General features: G+C 40.8%; 1 protein-coding gene across 3 annotated transcripts in view; it reads right to left on the minus strand.

The window, feature by feature from the left end:
* The window catches only part of UMAD1 (UBAP1-MVB12-associated (UMA) domain containing 1), a 199,555-nt gene that overhangs the window by 2,718 nt on the left and 174,427 nt on the right, over nucleotides 1-22,410 (minus strand). The window contains exon 2 of one of the 3 annotated variants that reach the window (XM_071221668.1): nucleotides 20,211-21,712. The exons of the other annotated variants lie outside the window; for them this stretch is intronic. Within the exon in view, the coding sequence (XP_071077769.1) occupies nucleotides 20,211-20,318 (108 nt within the window). The 5' untranslated portion in view covers nucleotides 20,319-21,712. The remainder of the gene's footprint in view (nucleotides 1-20,210; nucleotides 21,713-22,410) is intronic. 3 annotated transcript variants of the gene reach the window in all.

Consider the following 22,410-nt stretch of genomic DNA (forward strand, 5'->3'; position numbering starts at 1 on the left):
GAGAGTTTACCTCTAAGGTGTGCTGTGAGTATTGGTGGATTTGCCTGACATTCACAGGAACTAAATTCACTTAAGTTATTCGACACACAGAACTGATATATCTTGTTCAATTTCTTTAAAGTTGGTATATCTTGCATACAGTAGTTTACCAGAAGATGTGAGGTAGGTTGTACATAGCAGCACCCTATGTAAGCTCCAAAGTGGAATCTCCCTAAGTATCCATCACTGTACAATACAAAAATTGAAGTATATTTACAGCAATGGGAATGAACCACCTGCCACTAAAAGTGGTTGAAAACTAAATGAAATTTCACTCTCCCACCCCACCTGGTCTCATGCAGAATAAAACGCCAGAGTCTCTACAGAGGCCTACCAGGCCCTCAGTGACCGTATCCCCAGCTAGCTGCCAGGCTCCCTCCTCTCCAGGCTCACTGCCTCCCGGCTGTGGCCGATGCACAGCCAGCCTGCTTCTGCCTCAGGCCTTCGTTTCCAGTCCCGCTGCCCAGGCAGTTCTGCTCCCTGATATACACCGGGCTCCTTCCCTCGCCTCCTTCCAAGTCGGCGCCCCGATGTCAGCTTCTCAGTGAGGCCTTTTCCTGGCTGCCTTATTTAAACTGTCTCCTGCTCGGCCACCTCTTGCACTCCAGCACTCCCTGTCCCCCGCCCCTGCTCTTTTCCCCTCGTAGCCCTTAGCACCTTGCCCTATGTTATATAATTTATTCTGATATAATCCCTTAAAGCTCAAAGAGTTTTTGTCTCTCATGTTCACTGCTGTATCCCAAGATGCCCAGGTCAGTGCCTAGTGCTTCATAAATATTCACTGACTGGATGAAAGCAGACAACATTTTTGCCTGTGTGGGATTTACATTATAATGATTATACATGCTGATAAATTCTTTACCTAAGTCTAAAGAATGATTTTCTGTGTAAGTGATTTTTAAAAAACTTTTTATGGAAGTGTAAAATATATACAGGAAGGGAACATCAAAAGTTTAACAGCTTGCTAAATTTTAACCAACTTAAACACCTGTGAGCAACCAGCGCGCAGATCAAAAGGCCCTTACAGTGCTCTCTTCCAGTCACGATCAGCGCGTGCCTCTGCCTCACCACCGTCCTGGCTGAGCATGGATTGGTTTTACCTATTTTTGTATTTTAAATGAAGGTAATTATAGGGTATAGACTCTAGTTTCTGGTTTCTTTCACTCAACATTACATGCAGGAGATTCATCCATATTGTTGCATGTGGGAATAAAAAGAGCATATTGTTGCAAAGGAGAGATATTCAAACTGATGTCTTAAAAGGGTCACTGTGGTTGCTTTGTTGACAGCACGCAGCAGAGGGTTCGGTGGCCGGTTAAGGACGCAGGAAGAGCAGCTGGGTAGGACAGAGGGCCGTGATGTGGGTCAGGGCGGTGATGATAAAGGTGAGATGAACGGCTGGATTTGGGGCAGCCTTGCAGGGTGAGGCCACCAGGATTTACCGGTGGGATGGGTGTGGGGTACGAGAGCAAGAGTGTTGCCAAGGATGAAGTCAAAGTTCCTGACCTAAGCAGGAAGATCCGTAGTTCACTTTTGGTCATTCCAGGCGCCTGATGTCCAAGTGGAGCTGTCAATAGGCAGGGGGATCTAATTCGAGTTAGAGCTGGGTGAGAGAGGTCTGGCAGGGAAAGTCTTCTTGGTGTGTAAAGGGGGATGGAAGGACGAAAGTGAAGACAAATCCGAGAACAGACAATTGTTTGAAGACATTATTATGCCTTAACACAGGAAGAGAGATACGGGCCAGTAACTTGAAAGGAATGTGGGGTCCAGTGAGGTTTCTCTTGATGTTATTTTCTGTTCCCTAAGTTGGGAGAAAGGATGGCAGTTCACACGCTAATGAGAGGACAGTCAAAGAAAGGAAAAATCAGTGGAGATCTGCAGAGGAGGAACTGCTCTCCTCACAGGCTCTGCCAACACGGGGAGCAGAGGCCCTCACGGAAGGCTGGAAGTGAGCACACCCTGGCAAGGGCGGCCTTAAACCTGGTGTGAAAGCAAAACACCACAGTGCTTTCTTAGGATTTCGAAGAGAACAAAAGGAACCACGCCCTGTTATGACAAAGCTGAGTAGAAAGGTCCATTATGCAGTGGACAGAAGTTGCCTGCTGAAACCTTATGGGACTCTAATTAGAGCACAGGCATCAGGGAGTAATGTGCCACAGTTCCAGCCTCTGTGAAGGGCTTCACCACGTGCCAGTGTCTCCAGGATTAAGTGCGTGCACCGGGGATCGGTTACCATGGAGCAGCAGGGCCCAGTGGTTGAAAGCACAGAGTCTAGAGCTCTTGCAAATCCAAGGCCTCCTGCTTATTAATAATAAGAAAACGGCCTTGGACAAGTTCTGTACCTTCTGTTTCCTTAGCGGTATGATGAAGACAATGGTAGTAGCTATTTCATAGGATTGTTATGAGGATTAAATAATGTTCATGAGTAGAACAGTGCTTACTTAGCATGTGTTAAAGTGAGTAAAAACTTTCAGAATGTCAGCCCCCACTTGGCTTTAGATAAAGACTCAATCCGTTCATCTCTTTGTTTTTGGCATTCACCAGTGGTTCGAATAATCTTAACCCTCTCCTCTTAAATCCCACCTTCTGTCTTCATCTCAGGTTCAAATGTTCCCTAGATCTCTTAGTCTCATCCCATGCTTGAACTTTCTTCTCCTTCCTGTGTACAGAATGCTGTCCCATTTCATTAGCCAAATCACCTTCCGTCTTAAACAAAAGCATTCTTGAAATCCCACCTTCTCCACTGAGGCACTTTGCTGTCTAAACACGAAACTTGTAAGGTTTAACTTTCCTGCAGCAATATTTATTTCTTTGTTCACGCTTTCCCTAAGCCTCCGCCCTTTCCTTTGCAAATAATTCTTCCAGAACACAATTCCTTGAGGACAAAACTGCGTCAAACTGTATCTAGAATAATAAAGGAACTGAGATGTGGTTTCCTATTCAAGTTCTCCGGATAAAACAGCCGTATGGCCTGAAGGAGTTTACTTCATCCACCTGGGCCTCAGGTCTCTCTTCTGTAACATGAGTGATGAGGGACAAAAATGATGATGATGATGATGACAGCAACTAGCATATATCAATTACTTACTGTGTGCTAGGGTCCATCCAGGCTGTTTAAATGTATTCGCTCATTTAAGTCTACAGCTCTGTGAGATGTGTTACTATTAATCCCGTGCTGAAATCAGGAGGACACTAGGCACAGAATGGGTCGGGCAGGTGTTCCAGGTTCCACAGCTAGTCTGTGGTAAAGCTGTGATCTCTAATGCTCTAATACATTGTAAGTGCCTTCACGCATCAGCCATGCTTTGGACAGAGTGGCTGACTCAATGAACAAAGCCTTGAAAATTTAGGGAACAGTATTAAAAAATATGAGTTCCTAACATGGTATTATCTCGGCTTAAATTAGAATAGAAAAAGACTCTAATTATCTTTTACCTTTAGGAAGAAAGGACAGAGTCATTAAGGTGACAGATCTCCGACTGAAGGAGGACAGAAAAGCCGCTGAAATTTAGCAGATACGTTTCCCTAGAAATGGACCTACCAGGAGTCAGGTAGGAAAACACCATGGACAGTGAGTTGATCATTGTCTTTGATCATTGTTGAAATGGAGAAAAGGAAGTTACATGGGGTAGGGGACATTACAGTATCCTTTCTACCTCTGTATATATTTGAAAATTTCCCACAATAAAAAGTTTCCCAAAATTAAATTAACTTTAAAAATACCATGTTCAGGGTGTTGAGCCAAATGCCTCCTAGAAGGATCTGAACTCAGCGGCGCTGTGCACACTACTCCAGCGTCTACCTCCTAGCAGTTGGCTGGAGTGCAGTGTTACCGTCTCCAAGGAGGCTGCTGGCCCCCTTGGCAGCAGGGTGAGCCCATGATGCAGCTGCTACTGGCATGCTGAGAGCTGGAGAGGGGAAGTTATAAGGCAGAACAAGAGTAAGTCACAAAGAAAATGTGAGTCAAAATGCAGGGACCCCACACCCAATCACGCTGAGCACTACGCCTCTCGCTTGGCAGCCAGCGACGCAGAGGTGAGGACTAGATTGTGCCCGGGCTCCCCTGCAAAACGCAGCCCTCTCTCTTAGACACAAAGTCTTTCCATTTTCCTCATTTGCATAATAAAATGGGTCTTTAAAAGGAAGAATAAGTATGTTAACCACAAAAGAACAGGAAGAAAAGAATCAATTAACCTTATGGTTAATAGCCAGATTTTTAAATGTACTTCAAATATCATGTTCATAAAACATGTTCATTATTTTTGTGATTCATCCTGTTCACAGAAATGCTGCTATGATATTGTTCCTGAGTGTTCGTTCCTTCATATAATCTAGCTTCAATACTTCTTTTTCAAATGAGCATTTGCCCTTACATAGCTTAAATATGAGTATTCCGTGTCAGAATGGCTCCTTTAATTGCAGGAAGAAAACGAATTTCCTTATCAATATCATTACAACAAAGTTTATAATTAATTAGCGTTTTCATGTCTGTTTAAAAGTTATTTCTTCTTTATCCGTTAATCTGTTAAAAAATGGACCGGCCAAGTTTATCTTGTGTTCTTCACATTCTGTTATCTGTTTCAGGTAACTCAAAGAGGTTTCTAGATACTAGTTGTCCATTTTGGCAGAGGGGCTGTAGAAATTCATGAGGTTCAATCTGGAAAATCATCTCAGAGCTTAAGAAAAAACCCTCCAAGCATACAGGGCACATAACACTTTTTAGTAAAGGCTTAGAAAAATGCAGTCACTTCCCTGGATCAGCAGCAGGTTAGTGACACCCTTGTGAACCTCACTCTTGGGTGTTTGAAAGCAAGGAAATGCAGTTTTAAGAACAGACAACTTCATTTTTCCTGGCACAGAAGCCCCAATAACCACCATGAGATCTAAGAAGGGAGCCAACACTGCTAACCCGCTAACAATTTGGAGACCTCATCTACTTGGCCGTACCCGACTAACATATGAAATCACCTATATTTGGTTCATTTTATTAATATGAGCATCACCTATATTTGGCATCTTTTACCACCTCCTGCTTTTCTCCCCCTGCAACCCATGCCTCAGATAAGTAGAGATAAAATAATGTCCTATAAAAGCAAAATATTGCAGCATTAAAAGTAAGAAACCAGCCCTAACCAAAACAGTAATAGAATCTATTAAAAGAACAAGAAACCAGGTATAAAACACCCACCTAACACATTCAATTTACATGCAAAGAAGGTAGCTAAACCAAGCATATTTCTAGGAAACAAGTTACAGTAAGAAGGGGTAATATCAAGCTCTGGCTGTCTATGCCTTTAATTCTAATGTCTATAAATAAAAGACATGTTCCTTTGAACAACAGCCTGAACGGGCAACACTGTCACTTTATCTCCCCAGATAACTATCCATTCTATTCTGGCTTCTGCTGGTATCTGCTTGCATTACATCAGCTTCTCAGTGGGGAGGGCTGGGGGCAAATCTGAGTCAGAAGCATCAGGGGACAAGAGGAAGATGCGATAGAAGCAATGGCACAATTCAAGCAGTGCTCAGGCTTCTTTTCTCTAAGAAGCTGGTCGCCAATAAATGTCTGGCTGGCTGAGGAAAGCCAGAGGACCGGCCTCTTGCGCCTGCCTAAGTCCCGAGCAATAGACTGCTTTCACTGGTGAGAAGTTACGTTGCAAGGTAGAGACTGATTTTCCTGCAAATCCCCACTACCCAGAACAGTAGTATCTACACATAACAAGTGCTCACTCAATATTTTTGAAGGGCACTGAGTCTGTTCCCTTTGTTTCTCAGGTATTCTAGGTGCCCCAGATTTGCTTTGTAAATTGAGGGGTTAGGCCAAGGAAACACACAAAAAGCCCAGGACACTTCACCACTGATACAGATAAATTAGGCAGCAGAAAGCTGACTTCACAGAGAAGATACTGTTCCACAAGACCTGGGCTCCTAGCACCAGGAAGCTGCACATTTGAGTAACAGACAAGAGGCTAGGTCCGCAAGTAGAGATTTTCTATGCTTCCTTAACTTTCTGATCTCTGACATCAATTCACTTTAAATTTTGGCTCATGATTTTTTTTTCAATATTTGTTCCCTTTCCTCTTCTTTTTCCCTCAGTATTTCCACCTCCCTGTGCCGCCTGCTTCTCCTGTCTTTCTTAAAAAAGAAAAAAAAAAAGTTCTCCTGACTTCCTTTTTTCAGAACTCCAGCTGAATGTGTGCAAGAAGAAGGGGAAGTAAGCCGGCTGTCGCTTACTTCTGTAATCTGTTCCGTGCTTTCTTGGAAAAGCGGCCTGACTGAAGCCGGAAAATCTGTACCCGCCAGCTAGCGTGGGGGAGCAGAGGAAAGAGAAAAGCAGCGTTTTAGGAAAGGAACCAGCAAGAAACAGGGTCTTCAATGTGATCCTGTTTATACTGCTTTTGAAAATACAAAAGGCTATCTCAGTGACTTAAAAATTGTTTTTAATTGGTTTATAGAAACTGATGATCTCTAACCTTAAGCTGACCAGAAATATATTTTCCCAGTATGCCTTCCCCCATTCTTTTTTAAAAGATTATATTTATTTATCTCCAGAGAGAGAGGGAGAGAAACATCAATGTGTGAGAGACACATCGATCACTTTCCTCTCACATGCCCCCAACTGGGGACCCAGCCTACAACCCAGGCATGTGCCCTGACTGGGAATTGAACTGGTGACCTTTTGGGTCACAGGCCAAACTGAATCCACTGAGCTATGCCAGCCAGGGCCCCAGCCAGGACCCCCTCCCCAATTCTTCAGAGAGCTCATTTCACACTTTCTGTTCTTGGCCCCACATGACCACCTTCTGGCCGCTGTCAGGTGTGCTAGCCTCCTACTAAACAGAAAATAGGAACCATCACGTGAGGATCCCTTCAACCTGCCCAACCCAAAAACTGTATCTGCATTTGCACCCATCTTTGCTTCCCTCCTGCCCTCCTTCTAATCCCTTGCCTGGTGCTCCACATCCATCCCGTCCCCACTCTTCAAGGACACGGCTGCATCAATTAGAAGGCATCTCCTAACTGCTAATCTTTCGTATGGCCCCATCACCAGTTACAGATGACCCTCCTGGAGTCTGTACTGCCCCTGCCATCGCACCCATGGACCTCCCCAGTCTCTGCCTCATCTTCACAGCCGGGGGGAGACCACTGTGGACACTGCCCACTGTGCTCCCCACCCACTCCATCTCCCTTCCATCCCTGCCCCTCTCCTGATCCTGCTTTCCCCAAGCTTGCTAATAATCACTTTTTGCCAAACTCAGTGGTTTTGCAGTGCTAATCTGAGTTTTCTTTCTGGGCTTCCTTGCCACTTCTTAGTTTTGCCTTCTGTCTATTCTTTTGCCTGTTGCAGAGGTGATGCTATTCTCCAGGACCTCATTTCTGTTCCCTTATTCTTCCTGCTCTCAACCCCCTTACCTGGATGAGCTCACCCATATCCATGGTGCCCAGTGCCCTACCCCTCCCTCCCCAAAAGTAAGTCTGTAGATAAGTGTGTGTGTGTGCACACATACACGCACGCACACCCCAATCTCGAGCCCAGATTTCTATCTAGAGCTCGTAACCCATGTGTTCAACCACCATACGTTTTCTTTTGGATATTATACAGGAGTCTTAAACTCAACATGTTCTCGCCTCCTTCCCAATACCACCCCCAACGTAATGAGTGGTCTTCTAATATTTTCTGTCTCGGTGAAGGGCACCAACGTGGTTGTCCAACACACGGACCTGAGTTGTTTTTGACGTCTCTGTCCCTGGTGTGTCACTTCCTCCGTCCACTCCACCCAGCAAATGACTGAGTCCTACAAATTGTGATGTTTTTAATATCGCCGCAAGTTTCCCTTGTTCTTGTCAGTCCACTGTCATTGTTGGCCACTGGAGTCTTCTGCCTTGAATGTCACAAGAGTTTCCTGCATATGGCCTTGCTCCCCGTACGCGACATGCTCCCTGTCACTGGTGGTATCTAAAACACATGCTCTTCCTTGCTTAAAACTCTTCAATGCCTTCGGAGAAAAGAACAGAGACTCCTTATCGTAGTACAAGAGGTGTGATCTGGCCCTGCTTACCCCTCCAATTTCTTTTATTACCATTCCCTAAACTCTTTACTCCATCCATACCAAGCTGTTTGCTATCCAAATATGCCAGGCTCTCTCTTCAGCCCAGAGCCTTGGCTCATTCAGTTACATTTGCCTAAATTAGGGCATCTTTCTCTCTTCTACTCCTTCCATCTTGCCCATTTCAACTTGCCCTTTAGGATGTACATCAAAACTCTTTTATAAAGAATTCCCCAAGTAGCTCCTGAAAGCTGGGCCAAGTGCCTGTCCATGTGTTCCCGTAACAGACCGTGCACACCCCCCTCCCTGCATACATCACACTGGAGTAGAGTTCTCTGCACCTCAGGAAACTGTGGGCAGCACAAAGCCGGGACAAGAGCTTTCCTCTCCATTTCCCTCGCCATCAGAGCCGTGCCTGCTTCGTCACAGGTGATCAGCACATGGTTACTGAATGACTAAATGCATTTCTTTATAAACTTTATATTCAAACTAGCTTATTCAAAGTAAGCCAGGAATCATTGTTTATCCTGGATTTCTGCATCTGTTTGGTTTTTTCCTGACAAGATTTTCCCAACTGTTTTTCACCAACACGATCAACCGTGGATGGTATTAAATACAGAGAGAACTTAACCCCAATTACTGTACATCGATTACCTAACGAGTGAGATGGGCTGTGCTTGACTTGCCAGATGAACAGCTTCACAAGTATGCCTCCCAGAGAAAGTGCAATGAGGTCCTGCTGCAACACTGAGGACACTGCTCAGGAAACAGTTTTACTGCAGGTCCGCCTTTCACTGTGGGAGAGGAAGGGTAACCTTATGTTCTCTCAATTTTCCTTAATCGTCTGTCTTAGTCCATTCAGGCCACTATAAAAAAACAAACCAAACCGTAGACTGGGTGGCTTATAAACAACGAAAATGTATTTCTCGGTTCTGGAGCCTGGGAAGTTCAACATCAAGGTTCCAGCAGGTTCAGTGTCTGGTGAGGGCCTGCTTCCTGTTTCGTATACTGCTCTCTTTTTGCTCTTAACACCACATGGCAGAAGGGGCCAGGGATCTCTCTGGGGCCTTTTGTACAACAGCACTAATCCCGCCTATGAGGACTCTACCCTCGTGACCGAACCACTTCCCAAAAGCCCCACCTCCAAATACCCTCACGCTGGGGACGTTTCAACATAAAAACCTGGGTGTGGGGGCACATCCAGCCGATAGCATCCACCTGCCTTCCACAGCTGCACCCCACCATGCGCCTCTGCCCCAGGAACCAGTATAGTCTGAAGGACCTGCAGTGTAGCCTACGTTTGGGGACAGGTGTATGGGGACAGGACAGCAACGGGGTGGCAGGACTGGGTAAGCACTGTGAGGGGAGAAAAGCCTCAGATGAGAGCTGAGAAGGAGGGTAGGAGAGGGGATGGTTCAACTTCTGATCACCTCTGTTAAAGAGAAAGGCCTCTTTCTTACTTCTCTGGTGTCCATAGAGGGATTTTTCTCTGAGCACGTTGGCCTTCTGCCCCGGCCCCTATCCCTCCCAAAGGAGGCAGACTGAGTTACCTGGCTGGTGGGTGACAGCCACGGGTCCGCCATTCTAGATGGGGGAAGCTAAACATCCAAGGACCTGAGGTCTGGGGAGAGTTTCTTTCTCCTTCTCTCTACTTGGGCCAGGGGAGACAAGTAAACACAGTGGCTGCTGTGTGGACTTAAACTTTCCTCACAAGCTAGACATGGGTTACTGGAACTGTGGAAGTCCATTTTAGCTACTATACTAACCTGCCGCCTCCAACCTGGGCATATCAGCCAAAAGGAAGCCATCTTGTTTCTCTGTCTGCTGGCTCTTTGGTCTTATTTCTCCATGGGCCCAGCATGCAGGTGAGGAAAAGGGATGCCCTTTATTAGGACATTAAGGCCCCACCAGTGTCTACTTCCCAAAGCAACTCCATTTGTATCAAAACAGCGAGATATTAACCACACCAACCAACCAACAAAAAAGACAATGTCATGTAGGTGTTAAATGATCTGGAAATTTAAAAAATACAACAAACTAGTGGTTTACATGCCATATAATACTCTCTAAAACAACTAATTGGCGTGATTTTATCTATTTCATAATTCAGTTAAATCTGGGATCAGCAAAGTTCTAATCAGACTCTTAGAAAAACGACGACCGACATTTGTTTGGTGCTTTACACAGTTTGCGAAGTAGTTTTACATGTGTTACTTCCTTGAGCCCCACAACCCACTCAATCTGATAGGGAAGCTATTGGTTCTGTTCTCATCTTCTGAGGCTCAAAGTTTGGTGACTATGTAAGGTCACACCGCTACTAATTGGCAATTGGCAGAGACCCGCACTCCGTGTCTCCTCATTTACAATCCAGTGCTGTCCCTCTGATGTAAAGGCCGCCATCAAGGTAAATAGTTTTAAAGCTTACATGCCTGGTGGTGGTGGTTTTTTAAGGGCTTAAATTTAGCAATTTCTCTACGGACAATTGTTATCTGGGGTAGACGATGAAGGTCCAAAAAATACAAACTGTGCTGCTATAGAAACTGAGTTTAAAGAAACGGTTCAACTAAGCATCTTATTACTGGGCTAAATCTACCAAGCTGGATACAATATACAATAGCTTAGAAAACTGTAGCATCTGATCACAGCCGAAGTTACACAACGGCTTAAGCTTCTGCGCATGAATTCTTCAAGCTTATTATGTACACCAGAGGTCTGATGAATCTGATATCCCTTATTAGTCACACTGGATTCTACTTAACTTCCCATTTACGTAGTTTATTTATTTTAAATATCTATTCAACTTTTTCAGAATGCAATGCAACAAGATCATACATTTTCCAGGTAATTTCAAAGGGAAACAATGAAAAATGATCTTGCATGTCTCCTCAGCACACTGAATATTAATTTCACTCAAATGATTAATTTTCATTTTATAAAACAATACAGTTCTTCAACCAACTGCACGCACGATAAGAAAGGAAATGAAATGCTTTCTATTTTTAAAGCTCATAAGGAAATATAAATATATTATACTCATTTGTTTTTATATCATTTGATAAGTATCACTTTTATGATATTGAATGAACAGAAATAAATAGCATAGCATATTGTAGGAAATACTAAAAGGAAGTAAATTAAAACATATTAGGTGACAGCCACCTGCTGGGGGTTTTGGCAGGTACTATGGCGGAACGCACATTTGACAAATTCATTACCCAAATATAATAGATATTTAAGAACAAACATTTTGATATTATAAAAAATAAAAATAATTATGTAAGGTGTTGTTTGGAGACAGAAAGCTAATCTGTTTTTGCTGCTCTTAATTTATACTAAAAGGCTGTATTTTATCCTGTTTCTACCATTATTGAAAAACATACATATGTAATTTTTAGTATATACCTGAATTTTTGTGTCCATAGCCAAAAATAAAAGACAATCATCAGTAGGATTCACATTCACCCTGCATATAAATATCTTTCTAATCTGAGGAAACAAAGAGTTCTTTCAGAAAAGCCTTATTTTCTTTGTAATTCGAACTTAATGTGTGGAGCAGTCCGCACACTTGAAAATACTACAGTCGGGGATGCACCACAGTGCGTTTCATATACACGTGATAGTGGAGGGAAATGCATCATACCTAATTATGAAGGGGGGCTAATTACATTCCACTCACAGGACATTAGAGTAACAGTATTACCCACACTCGGAGCACCTAACCCAGAGCTCCACCAGAAAAACAGTGTTTGGCGAACTGAAGAGGTGAGCAGAAAGCTGTGTCACTTGACCTTGGCTCTCATTTGCAAAAAGGTTGTATTTCAAAATAGAAGATGGGGTTGGAAAAGTAAATACAGCTGTGTTTTCTCCACCCCCCAGTGAGAACGAAGGGGCCCATTCGGAATGCAGGAGGCTGAGTCCCTTCTTGGGGCACACTCCGAGCCCGTGGAGAGCCCTATTATTTCATTTATGGCTAACTCAGGGTAACTTTTTATTGTGGGAAGATATGTACAATACAACACTTATCGTCTTATTCATGTTTAAGTGCATGATCCACTGGCACTGAATACATTCACAGTTGTGCAACTATCACCACTATCCATGTCTAGAGATTTCTCTCTGTCCCAAACGGAAATTCTGTACCCACTGAACAACTCTCCGTCTGTCACACTATCTGCTAACCTCTGTCTGTTACACTTTCTACCAATCTGCCTGTTTGAGGTACCTCATATAGATGGGATCGTAAGTGTTTTTCCTTTAGTGTCTGGCTTATTTCACTTAGTATATTTTCAGGGACCATGTATATGTTGTATCATGTGTCAGGATTTCATTACTTTTTAAAGGCCGAGTAATATTCTATTATATGTATAGACCATATTTGGTTAATCCATTCATTTGTTGATAGATGTTTGGATTGTTTCCACCTTTTGGCTATTGTAGGATAGTATTTTTAAGCTAGAATAAAATCAACTAAGTAGAAAATCTAGGAAATAATTCTAAAAGGATTGTGAGGATTCAATGAACATAGGAATTTAGAGTATTTAAGTATGTGGAAGAAAGTGAGCAATAGCCTAAAGTGAGAGAAATAATAAACTATATAAAACTATATAATAAACTATAGTTCCTGCTTATTTTCAATTATAAATGTATTTAGGTACAATAAATTTGTACACTTTTATAATACATACTTTGTCTTTAAAAATCATAATTAAAATAGGAATTGCCAACTTAGTATTTTATTAATTAAAATCTGAGTATAATTGATGATATCCCAACCCTGTTTAAAACAGCTCCATAATCTCTAAGAGCTCCCACCCACACTGGGCTCTGTGCTGTGACTCTTTCGCTATTATCAGGGTACAAGCTGTCACTGCCTGCTCTTGTGGAAAGTCTACCCCCAAAATAGAGTGTGAATAATGCTAAGAAATGATTAAAGATGAAAAGCAACAATCATGTCCAAAAAAATCATGAGGAAAATTTAAAATTCACATAGCTTAATAAATTTTTAAAAATTAATTAAAAAAATTAAATGTCTCGGCAGAGTAATAAACTATGTGACTTCGAAATTTCTCAGAAAAAATGCAGTGCGGTTGAAAAATGCTTTCAGATGAACAATAGAAGAGTTGATTAAGGTATAATTAATTCTTAGGATCATCATTTTTCAGGATTCCTAAATTCTTAGGAAGGAAGTAATTACCAGAATATATGCTGTTGCGCATCAAACTGGAAGTTAATCTGTAAGACTTAATAGAAGGGGCACTAGATCCCGGTCCCAGTGACTCCTGCCTCTACCTCGACCATGCGACCTGACACAAATCACTGAACCTTTCTGTGTCTCGATGAACTCCTCTGAAATACGAGCTCACCGAACCAGAATATTCAGCTCTAACGTGCTACGATTCCAAGTAGACTTTGACCCGAAATCTTCTGCACTAGTAAAAATTCTTAAGGAAATAGCACTGAAATCAACATAAACGATAACTATAGAAAGAAAGTAACAACTGATGAATACACATCTTGAGGAGAAACTCGTAACTCGGAAGGATAGTCCCAGGTTTGGAAAAGGATTGCTATCATGGAAGAATACCTAAGTTTACACTGCTCTTGATTAGGGTGAGAAACAAATACTTAGAAGCCAAGTAATGAAAATATAGGCAGGTGCCAACCTTCTAACAAGTTATGGCCTAAAAATCACCATTATAATTATTAAGGTCTCAATGCATTTTCTCAGACTAAAGAGTCCACAACAGAGATGAAATCCTATATATTTGCATATACAGGTATAAGAAAATTATTATAACTAGTATAATCAGAATAACAATAAATTAGATTAAACAGATTAAAATTATCTTGCATGTCAGTGCTTGAAAAAAGCAAATTTAGTTGTAGGCGCTGAATTTTGGTACAGAATATCAAAGGTACTTCGGAGCACTTTTAAGGTTACTGGCTGAGGTCTGTAATGGTGTTAGTTTCATTAGAAATACCTAGGAAACTTAGTTGTGTTCTTCAAGATATTTTTGTTTATTACCATAAACAGCAAGGTGACAAAGAAGAACTTTCCTGAGGCTAGTGGCGAAATCCGGTGAAGAGAGGTCTGTGTGTGAGAGTCACTGGAGACGGCATGCGTGGCTATCAGAGAAAGTGTGAGCTCGTAACCCACCTCCCAACTGACACGAGCAGAGCGGGACATGCGGGGAGAGCCTCACACAGCTCCTTCTTGCCCCTCAGGTGACTTCACCATGGGTCACTTTGGTTTTCACGAGGGCACAGCAGGGAACAGAGAGGCCTCACAAAAGGTGGGAGGAAGAAGTAGCGGTGGCGGAATGCTGGTTTTCAAAGGTCTGGTATTCAACAGAGTTTCTAGGTAGTGGGTTTTCAGAATCTGCTACATACAGATTCTCCTTTAGCCTGCTGGAAATAATTGCTATAGCGTCAACTGCCAAAGTGGCCTAAAAATGAGCAGCTGTAATTTCTAAAATTGTTCTTAAATGTATAGAATCTGCACTCAGAGTCCAACAGAGCTTGTTTTCCCTTCCATGCCTTCTTTGCAGGTGAGTTGACATTAGGAATGCTCTGAAGAAACTAAATTATGGTCCACTCATGAGGGTGGAAGTAAAACTTAGATTATGAGCGTGATATATACTAACAAGTAGACTATATTGTTATTACTGATTCTAATTTCATTAACTTCCTTTTGAGTCAGTCTTAAAGTTGTAATAGTTACCTCTTTCTACTGCCACAGATGTCCGTTCACATTTAGTGATCACTGATTTGCTCGTCACTGTTCTAAGCTCTTTACCTATGTCGGGGTGTCAAACACATTTTCACCTGGGGCCACATCAGCCTCATGGTTGCCTTCAAAGGGCTGAATGTAATTTTAGGACTGGATAAATGTAACTACTCCTTAACAGTTAAGTGAGAGCTTGGCACTGCCGCCAGGTAGAAACAAGGCGCCAGGCCAGATAAAACAAGGTGGAGGGCCGGATTCGGCCCACGGGCCACGTGTTTGCCACCTGTGACCTATGTCATCTCATTTAGTTGTTCCTTTAGGATGTAGGCACTATTTTCCTCTCCATGTAACAGATGGGTCGTACTGAAACACAGAGAATTTTGTCTAACTCTGGAACCGTACGCTTAGTCACTGTTCTGTGCTGCCTCCCAAATCCAGCACAGTCTAAGGAAATTTCACTTCATGCCTTTTAAAATGCAATGCAATTGTTTTTAAAGACCAAAAGGTATCTTATTCTTCAGAAAGAGTTGTAGAATACTTTCTTAATGATCAGACTTTTTCTCTCAAAACAAAAGAAATAAACAAAAGCACATGGAAAGTGGAAGAAACCAAATTTTTGGGGGGGAAAGAAAGTGGAAATAAACATTGGGTGTTGTGTTGTCATTTTTATACCCATGGATATGCTAATTCTATGTGGATCTTAGAAGCCTGAAATTACAGACTGTTGAGACTATTTTAATCCCTAAAAGTACTGTTGTGATCCTGAATATTTTTAAAATAACCATTTTACCTTAACCAAATATATCCTAGTTATGCTAAGTGAAATAAGCCAGGTGGTGGAAGACAAATACCATATGATCTCACCTATAAGTGGAACCTAATCAACAAAACAAACAAGTGAGCAAAATAGAACCAGAGACATGGAAATAAAGAACAATCTGACAGTGACCAGAGGGAGGGGGAGGGTCAAGTCAAGGAACATGTATAAAGGACCAATAGAGAAGGACAACAGGGCAGGGGGGAGGACTGCATGTGGAAGGTGGGGGTTGGGCAGGGCAGGGGAGAGTAAGGGGGGGATGGGGACAACTGTAACGGAACAACAATAAAAAAAGGGAAAAAAATTATTCACCCAAGGTTACAGAGGAAAAAAAACCCCAAATATATTCTAGTTAAATTTAAAGAACTTAAAAAAGTAACCACATACCATCCTTTATTAATTAAACTGACAGAGACAAGCCCTCTGTGACCAATTGTCCAGTGACAGAGCCTGACTGCATTGGACTGCCCACAGGTCTAGTCCATGGCACTGGGGAACAGTGGCGCGAAGGTGCCAAGTGGCTGGGACCTGGGCTGCAATCTGCTTTTAGAAAACAGAAAGTGTACCTTTAACAGGCTCAAACACATGATCTGGGGCCCATTTAACATGATTCTTGAGCCAGCTATTTATTCTAAGAGATTGTATCGCAGGCAAGAAAAGAGAATGAGAACATTTCCGGGACTCAAATATAGTTGCAGACTCCTGGGTGGACCCTTAAATGTGAGAAAGGGGAAGTACATCATCACTATTTATGCCCAAAGTGGCACAAATACAAGGTGTGCTTTCATGCTCAACGTGTACAGTTGTTTGAACAAGGCTCATGAGTGTATTTTACTTCCTAATTATTTCATTGCTTTGAACTAAAACCTAAATAAAGACTGGTTAAAGTGATGTAGTTCAAAATAGAAATTTCACAAATGCTTGAAATGATAAAAATATCTGGATCATCAACTAGAAAGAGAAAATTACAAGTTTAAAATTTCTGAGTAGGTAATCACTGAGAGGAAAACACAAAAATATTTTCACTTGCTCAAAAATGTACCCAACTGATGCTGTGCCTTCATTTTTCTTTTTCACAACCCAAAAAGTTAATTTGTTTTTGAAAAGACTACGTGTAAAGCATGAGTTTTGCACTGTCCTTCAGTATGGTTTACATGAGTTTAGGACAAATCAATTTTTGTAATTACATAAAAACTATCAGATCTATAAAATAAAAAATAAACCACATGATCATCTCACAATAGGCTCAGAAAAAAAATTAAAAACCAATACCCTTTCATGATAAAAAATACTCAACAAATTAGGAACTGGAGGGAATTTCTTCAACCTGATAAAAAACATCTACAGAAAACCCAAGCTAATGGGATACTTAATAACAAAAGCAAAAGACTAGGTGTGTCCCTTAAGATTAGGGACCGGATAAGGGTGCCCACTCTTGCCACTCTGCTCAACATGTTACTAGAAGCTCTACCCAGGCAATTGGGTGATCTATCAGTAACGATGAAAAAGTGTGAGAGAGAGAGAGAGAGAGAGAGAGAGAGAGAGCGAGTGCATCCAGATTGGAAAGGAAGAAGTAAAACCATCTCTGTGCACAGAAGACATGAAAATCTAAGAAATTCACTGAAATACAATTTCAACCAGTAAGTTCAGCAAGGCCGCAGGATACAAGATCCACATACAAAAGCCAGTTGTATTTCTATATATCTTTGCAATAAGCAACCCAAAAATGAAATTAAGAAACAATTCCATTTACAATAGCATGAAAAATAATAAAATATTTAGGAATAAATTTAACACAAGAAGCATAAAACTTATACTCTGGAAATTGCAAAACATAGTGGAATTTAAAGAAAATCTAAAAAAAAGAAATAACATCCTATGTTCATGAGTCAGAAGACAATGGCATTAAGATGGTAATACTCTTATCTATGAAATCAATGCGGTACTTATCAGAATCCCCAACTATGTCATCTTGGAAAAGTCATGTTTGTTTCTACACCTTGGTTACTTAATCCTCACATGCCTCAGTTTCCTTATCTATAATATGGGAATAACTGGACCTACTCAGTAAGATGCTGTGTTGAATGAATAACACTGGTAAAGCTCCTTACTACAGTTTCCGGAGCGCAGTAAATGGCCATTATTTCCTTGATGACTATAACGAAATTTGAAAACGTCAGTTAAGTCTACCACATTCAGTACTGTCCTAAATTTCTGCACAAGGAACATACCTTATTCTAAGAAATCCAACTAGTATAAAATTTAATCATAACAGATAACAGGCAGACTAACAAGCCTGGAAGAATTTGGCATACAGAGTTTTTCAAAGAGCAAGAGGAATTATTTTATTTCCTTGCAAATTGAGAAAGTAGTTTAAATATAAAGGTGGAAGTAAAATATGACAAAATTGCCAGAATATATAGAGATTTTTTAAAAACTTTCCTTCAGGAATACTGATAATTTACCTAATAATTGTGAAAGTAGACTTGACTCTCTAGTTGCCTTTTCCACTAAGTTTGATAACTAAATAACAAAAGAGCCAATTACAACGTTTGTAATGGTTTCCTGGCTTCCAAACCAAGTGGTATGGATGAAGGCAAGATTTCACAGATTTCTCCCTTTCCCTTTAACAACGCTCAGGGCAGTAACTTTTTCTAACCAGCATTTCAGTGACAGTGAGCCTTATTCAGCACACCCTCCACTGTCATTTCTGAGACCACCAGAAGTGTCATTTGATTCCACCTTCCTAGGTGGAAGGACCACATTTGTTACTGAGTGTAACTTAACCAAACTGTGAACACTGTAGACACCAAACCAACTGTTGATGTAGGAACTAGAGACTTCCTGCAGTGAAACCACACATTTGTGTAACTTCGGCTCAATTACCAAATTCACTGGAACGCATTAAAAATTGCTAAAATGTGACTGCTTTTGAAAACCTTAGTGGTATGTCATTTTATTTCGAGATGGCAAACTGAAACATTGACCATGAGGTATATTTTGATGCATTTTAGTAGCATAACAGATTCTGTTAAAGTCAGCTGGAGTTACTGTGGAAAAACAAACAGCATGGAGACTAGTCGAGGTGAAAGAGGCTTCAATAATTTAGCCAATTAATAATAATATTAATAAATGTTAAAAATTATCATTTTAAAAATAAGCCCAATAATATACCATTGGTTCATAAGAGTTTCCAGTGGTATCTGAAACTTTCAAGAATCCCTTCTTTTCTCATTTAGTAGTAAGTTTAAAAATTCCTCATTGGCTTGATTCATATTGGCTCAAACAAATACAAGAAAATGATTCTCAACTGAAAACATTTTAAGAATTTTGTAACTGCATGTAAAGAAACCAAATGGATTTAAGAAATTTGGCCAAATGGGTATAAATAATGACCTTCAGTTTTGCATCCTAATTACAAAAATGGCTAAGGGAGTACAATACAGAGGAAAGAAATGAATTAAGAACCAGAAGGTCAACTGCATTCATGTATTCGTAAAGTATCTGAGTCCCTGTGGCGAGTCTGGCACAATGCTTGGCACCAGGCAGCCTGGGGAACAAACAGTGCTGGTGCTGCTTTGGTGAGGACCACAGTCCAGAGGGGAGATGGGGCAAAGCTGGAGAAGAGCTGCGGGGGGGGGGGGGGCGCTGTAAGGAAGGGACAGCGGGCGGAGAGAAGAGATGGGATGTGTGGTAGGCGCGAAGGGGATGAGATGATGAGTTTTGACTGAGCATATGATCAAATATATTTTTTAAGTGACAAACCTTTAAAGCAAAATGCCACTTAATTGCCATATTTAAATGGTAAAATATTTGAAATCTGGAAGCAATTATTATTGAAAATTGTTTCAATAATCTAACTCTGAAAACCTAAGTTTTAAAATTCCATTCACTGTTATAACAGTATCTGGTATAGTTACCAAAGCATAACCAAAAATTATCAAAATTTCACCATGAGTTGGAAAAGCCAATTAAAAAAGGAAACTACTCTTTAGATGAGTTTTTTTTAAAGAATAGATAAGTAAGTACTGATCAGTGAGATGGGGAGGAATTGGCATGTCTAGGGTCTTTTTAAAATTGATATAATTGTTGTCTAACAATATATTAGTTTCAGGTACACAACAAAGTCAATATTGGTATATACTGCAAAATCATCACCACAGTATGTGATGAGAACTTTTAAGATCACTCTCTTTGCAACTTTCTAATATACAATGTGGTATGCGTAACCACAGTCACCGGGGTCACTGATCTGTGCGTTCCATCCTCAGGACTACGTATTTTAGAATGGGAATTCTGTGCCTTTTGACCACCTTCACCCATTTGTCCCGCTTTCCCACCCCCACCTCTGGCAACCTCCAATCTCTTTTCTGTATCTATGAGTTTGGCTTTGGGGTTGTTTTGTTTCTGTTTTCTTTTACCCATGTATATAAGTGAGATCACACAGTATTTGTCTTCCTCTGTCTGACCTATTTCACTTGGCATAATGTCCTCTAGGTGCATCCATGTTGCTGCAAATGGCAAAACGTCATTCTCTTTCATCGCTGAGATACACACACACCACACTCATTTTACTTACCCGCTCATTCACCGATGGGCCCTTAGGGTGCTTCCCTGTCTTGGCTACTGTAAATAATGCTGTGATGAACATGGCCGTGCAGATATCTTTTTGAGTTAGTGTTTTCATTTCCTTTGAATAAATATCCAGAAGTGGAATTGCTGGACCATATGGTAGTTCTGTTTTTAACTTTTTTAGGAACCTCCATACTACTGTTTTCCATAGTGGCTATAGCAATTTACACTCCCACCAATAGTGCACTGTTTTTTCCACATCCTCACCAACACTTGTTATCTTTTGTCTTTTTGATAATAGCCATTCTAACAGGTGTGAGGTGATACATGATTGAAGTTTTGATTTGCATTTCACCGATCATTTGTGATGCTGAGTACCATTCCATATACCTGTTGCCCATCTGTATGTCTTCTGTGGGAAAAATGTCGGTTTAGATCTTCTGCCCATTTTTAAACTGAATTGTTATTTTGCTGGTGAGTTGTGAGTTGTCCATGTATTTTCAGATATTAATCCCTATCAGATACATGGTTTGCAAATATTGTTATCACTCCATAGGTTGCCTTTTCATTTTGTTGATGGTCTCCTTTGCTGTGCTTCTAGAAGCTTTTCAGCTTAATGTAGTCCCATTTGTTTATTTTTGCATTTGGTGTCAAATCCAAAACCACTGCCAAGGCCTATGTTTTCTTTCAGGAGCTTTATGATCAAGTCTTTAATCCATTTGGAGTTAATTTTTGTGTATGGTGTAAGACAGTGGTCCAATTTTCCCAGCACCATTTATTAAAGGGACTGTTCTTTCTCCATTGTACATCCTTGGCTCCTCTGTCATAAATTTATTAATCATACATGTGGGCTTATTCCTGGGCTCTCTGTTCTGCTCCAGTGATCTAACTGTCTTGTTTTTGAGCCAATCCACTATGTTTTGACTACTACAGCTTTGTAAAATATAGTTTGAAATCAGGGGCATGATGCCTCCAGCTTTATTGTTCCTTGTCCAGATTGCTTTGGCTATTCGAGGTCTTTTGTAGTCCCATACAAATGTTCAGACTGTCTGTTCTATATCTGTGAAAAGTGCCACCGGAGTTTTGATAGGGATTGCTCTGAATCTATAGATTGCTCTGGCTCTTTGGGGCATTTAACACTTAATTCTTCCAATCCATGAGCATGGCACATCTTCATCAGTTTCTTTCATCAATGTCTCATAGTTTGCAGTATACCGGCCTTTTATCTTCTTGGCTTAATTCACTCTTAGGTATTTTATTCTTTTTGATCCAATTGGAAAAAAATCTGTCTGGATGAGCTTTTTAACATAGTTTCATCTGTTCACATTTTATTTCATAAATGTTACTTTATGGAATTATATTTATAATAAGAGTATCTCCAGTTATAAGTGTTGTAAGGATTGTGATAGCTCTCAGAGAATAATTAAAATTTTTATACCTCTATGGAAAAATAAGATGTCCTAATAACCAGGCTTGACCAAGAACTCTTACTTTAATGGTGAAGGATTCCTGGGAAAGAGGGAGAAGAGGCTAAAATAATTTTGAAGATTAAGAACAAATACTTGCTCTTTTATCTCTTCTTTTACTCAGATAAAGTTGTATTATGAGATATTTTGAAGCATTATGCCATACATATATGCTTTACGTATGTGTCACTCACATCTGCACAGCCACCCTACAGATGGGGAGCAGTATTAGCCCTAAGTCACAGACAAGGAATGTGAGGCACAAGAGACATTACATAACTGGTCCAAGGTCACCCTTGGTACACCACTGAACATCACTGAAGCATTACTACTAAGATGCTATGCGACTTAAGGCAAGTCACTTAATATCTCGGATTTCTATTTGGTTTTCTTATCTCTAAAATGAAGGGGCTGGATTAAAGGATCAGTCCTGTTAAACAGAAATAAAAGAGGGCCACGTACGTAATTTAAATTTTTTCACTAACCACAGTAAAAAAAGAAAAGGAAACAGCTTGAATTACTTTTTAACAATATATTTTATTTAACCCAATATATATAAAATGTCATTCCAATAATATAATTATTATTCATGAAGTATTTAGGTCCCTTTTTGCATACAAAGTCTTTGAAATCATTGCATATTTTATACTTACCACGCATTTCAATTCAGATACCTGTATTTCAAGTGCTCACTAGCCTGGCTACCATATTGGACAGCGAATTGCTAGAATTCTAGCCTCC

Source organism: Desmodus rotundus, chromosome 6 (genome assembly GCF_022682495.2).
Source record: "Desmodus rotundus isolate HL8 chromosome 6, HLdesRot8A.1, whole genome shotgun sequence".
NCBI lineage: Eukaryota > Metazoa > Chordata > Mammalia > Chiroptera > Phyllostomidae > Desmodus > Desmodus rotundus.